Below are 3280 nucleotides of genomic sequence, written 5' to 3' on the forward strand. Positions count from 1 at the left end.
TCCAATGCTAAGACGATAACAAATTGAGATTGTTATAACTAAGAATTAAACTAACAATTATAACTAAGAGAATAAGAATGATCGAATTAATATATATGACAAACATGAGATTGTAACTTCATTAAATACTTCATTCAATAGCCTTTTCGTTCTTAACCTTAGCATGTAATGGTAATAACACTAATCAGACAACACGAAACTGATAAATGCCAACTTTCGTTACACGAATACCGTACTACCAGGCATCCACAAAAGAGATAGAAGCTGAATAGGCACCAATTATATTGAGACCCTATATGTCTATAGAATTTGACAACATAACGGTTTAAACACAAGTTATCTATCTTGATTACATAGGGCAAGTAAGATGGTTAAAATTACCTACGAATCATGCATAACAATACATGAGTAACCAAAAACAACTAGTGGAGGCCAACATCAAAAGAGATGAGGAAACCCTTCAAATGTCGAGGGAGATCTTAGAACTTGAGAAACGAAAGGAAGCAAGGCAGGCAAAACTTGATGCACTAGAGGAACAGAAAGAAGCTAGATTAACAAAACATGAGGCTATTGAAGAATTAAGGGAGCAAACAAAGATCATGACAATGGATACTACCCAAATGACCCCTAATTCAAAAAAGTGGTTTAAAAAAAAGAAGGCTGAGATCATGGGGCAAGTGAATGAGACTACTAGTGGTGGTGGTGGTGCTTATGTTCCTCGCTTTGACGATGATTTTTATGATTAGATATAGTTATGTTTCTATTTTCAGTTCAATTATGTATTTAGTTTTATTAATTCAACTATATTCAATGCTTTCAATTTCAATAAAAGAAATTTATTTAAATTATGAAATCGTACATTGCAAAAGATAATTATTCGACATGAAAATTATTGATTGGCTTCTATTGCCCAGTTGTGCTCTATCAAATCATTTTGTAGCATTGTATGGATATAAGCTGATTCCAAGTTCTCAATACAATCCCAAAATGCTTGTTGATTCTTCCATCTCTTTGTACTGGTGCAAAAGGAATTCTTACTCCATTACAATCTACTGGCCCATCATACACCTGTGTTGTCGATGGATTCATTAGATCTTCTTCTACTGACTCTACAAATTCATCTTCCACGAATTCATCATCAACTATCATGTTATGTAATATAATGCAAGTCATCATGATACTTCTAAGTGTGGAATGTTTATGCATCCGAGCGCTGTGGCGAAGAATAGCCCATAGAGATTGCAAGATACCAAAACACCTCTCTACATCTTTACGATATGCCTCCTGTTTCTTAGCAAACAACTTTTGTGATTGAGTGGCAGGATTTGATATGGTTTTTACAAATGTTGAATACCTAGGATAAATCCCATCAGCAAGATAATATACATTGTTGTATCTTTTTCCATTGACATGAAACACCACTGTTGGGCTATTTCCTGCGATGACTTTATCAAACACGGGAGACTGGCCTAGAACGTTAATATTATTTTGAGCTCCAGGCACACCGAAGAAAGCGTGCCACATCCAAGTGTCATATGAAGCGACAACCTCTAGAATGATAGTAGGGCGTCCCTTTCGGCCACTATAAGCCCCACCCGCTTGGACAATTCTTCCACTCCCAGTGCATACAATCAATACTTCCAATCATACTTGGAAATTCCATTTGTTCTCCCCTGGCAAGGAGCCTTCTTAAATCTGCAGGTGTTGGAGCACGAAGGTACTCTTCACCAAAGAGTCCTTCGACTTGCTGGCATAATTTTTTCATGCACTCAAGTGTAGTTGATTCTCCCATTCTACAAATTTCGGCACATTGATCGGCCGCTGCACCGTAAGCTAGCATTCGTAATGCAGCAGTCATTTTTTGTTGAGGTAGCAACCCTAATAATCCAACTGCATCTTCTTTTTGATGCCAATATGAAACTTGAGTGCAAAGAGCTGTCATGATGTGATTGAAAACATGAGTACGCATTCTATACCTTTGGCGAAAGTCATCTTCACTGAATATTGGACGATCAACGAAGTAATCTTCCATAAGATTTTTTTCCCTCGATAGCCTTTGTCTATGATGATTGGAAGATTTTCCAGGCCGTGAGCCACGTCCTTGTGATTCATCTGGAGTATTGATGAAATCCATCACTATTTCCGCTTCGGTCACCATGGTATTCATGATTTCAGACTCTTCTTGACTATGTTGTTGCCTCTGACTCAACAATCTTTTTAATGCATTCATTTTGACAAAAAAAAATGATTTTAAGATACTATAATCAGAAGATCGTGATATTATTTATAGATAATTTTTCTATCTACAAAATTGGAACAAGACACGTGTTAAAATGAGAATGAACGAAAATCTTATCAGAAATTTAAATTTTTCCACAATCTTATCCAAAATCTAAAATTGTCCAACAATCTATTATTGGATTCTATTTGTGGGACCATTAAATAATATAGATGAAATAAATTTATGATATATAATATAATTATTTATTTGATAAATAGTAATTGATGAATTGATGGAGTTATATGGGTTCATAAAAATTAAGGAAAAAAGTGAATTTAGTGTGAATAGTAACTAACCCCATTGATTGAATTGATGAATTGATGAATTTATGAATTGATGCCCATCATGGGTGCATATGCTCTTAAGTCGAACACTTTAAATTATTTATGTTGCTCAACTTGTGAAAGCGGCACTTCATCTATGTTCATTATATTTATAATATGCATGCAGACTGCAATTGCTGATTTTTGGCCATGTATATATATATAAGGCTCAAAGAACTTTTGTCATTTATTTATTTTTGTTAATAATCTTCTGTCATATACTTGAATTTGAATGCATTGTACTATGATATGCTTGTACTTGCTCCCAAAACCTACTCCCTCCGTTCTCGTTAGTCCACTTCCAATTAATATGGTGATTAAAGTGTTATGATGATAAAATAAGTGTGGTTCGTGATAAAATAAGTGAGACCAAGAATAAAACAATTTTACATATCAACGGACTCATTTTTTTATAACAACTCTTTTCTTTTGTGTCACTGCGAGCCGATATATTCTTACTTTCTTGTTCATGTGCTTGGATTAAGTATGCTAGACTATGTATAATGCGAGAATCGGTAGTATATTTAAAGTGAGCATATAATCAGAATCTTTTTGTTAGATACTCTTTGCGCAAAGGGACCACGTTCTCCATGGTACGAAATAAAGAACATGTATTCTGGTTACTAAAGAAAGGAAGAATGTTACGTCAAAGATTATAATTTATTACACTACAATC

General features: G+C 34.5%; 2 protein-coding genes across 2 annotated transcripts; both read right to left on the bottom strand.

Annotated features, from left to right (window-relative positions):
• Positions 1 to 924: 924 nt before the first annotated feature.
• Positions 925 to 1524, bottom strand: LOC141692068 (uncharacterized). Its single transcript, XM_074496810.1, has one exon. The coding sequence runs from the start codon at positions 1522 to 1524 to the stop codon at positions 925 to 927; it is 600 nt and encodes a 199-aa protein (XP_074352911.1).
• Positions 1525 to 1582: 58 nt separating this feature from the next.
• LOC141692069 (uncharacterized) lies at positions 1583 to 2230 on the bottom strand. Its single transcript, XM_074496811.1, has one exon. It carries the CDS (start codon positions 2228 to 2230, stop codon positions 1583 to 1585), a length of 648 nt encoding a protein of 215 aa, XP_074352912.1.
• Between the last annotated feature and the right edge of the window lie 1050 nt (positions 2231 to 3280).

Source organism: Apium graveolens, chromosome 10 (assembly GCF_009905375.1).
Source record: "Apium graveolens cultivar Ventura chromosome 10, ASM990537v1, whole genome shotgun sequence".
NCBI lineage: Eukaryota > Viridiplantae > Streptophyta > Magnoliopsida > Apiales > Apiaceae > Apium > Apium graveolens.

Coding starts and splice junctions, on each gene's coding strand:
- LOC141692068 (XM_074496810.1), bottom strand. CDS start 1,524: ATGTGGCACGCTTTCTTCGGTGTGCCTGGAGCTCAAAATAATATTAAC.
- LOC141692069 (XM_074496811.1), bottom strand. CDS start 2,230: ATGAATGCATTAAAAAGATTGTTGAGTCAGAGGCAACAACATAGTCAA.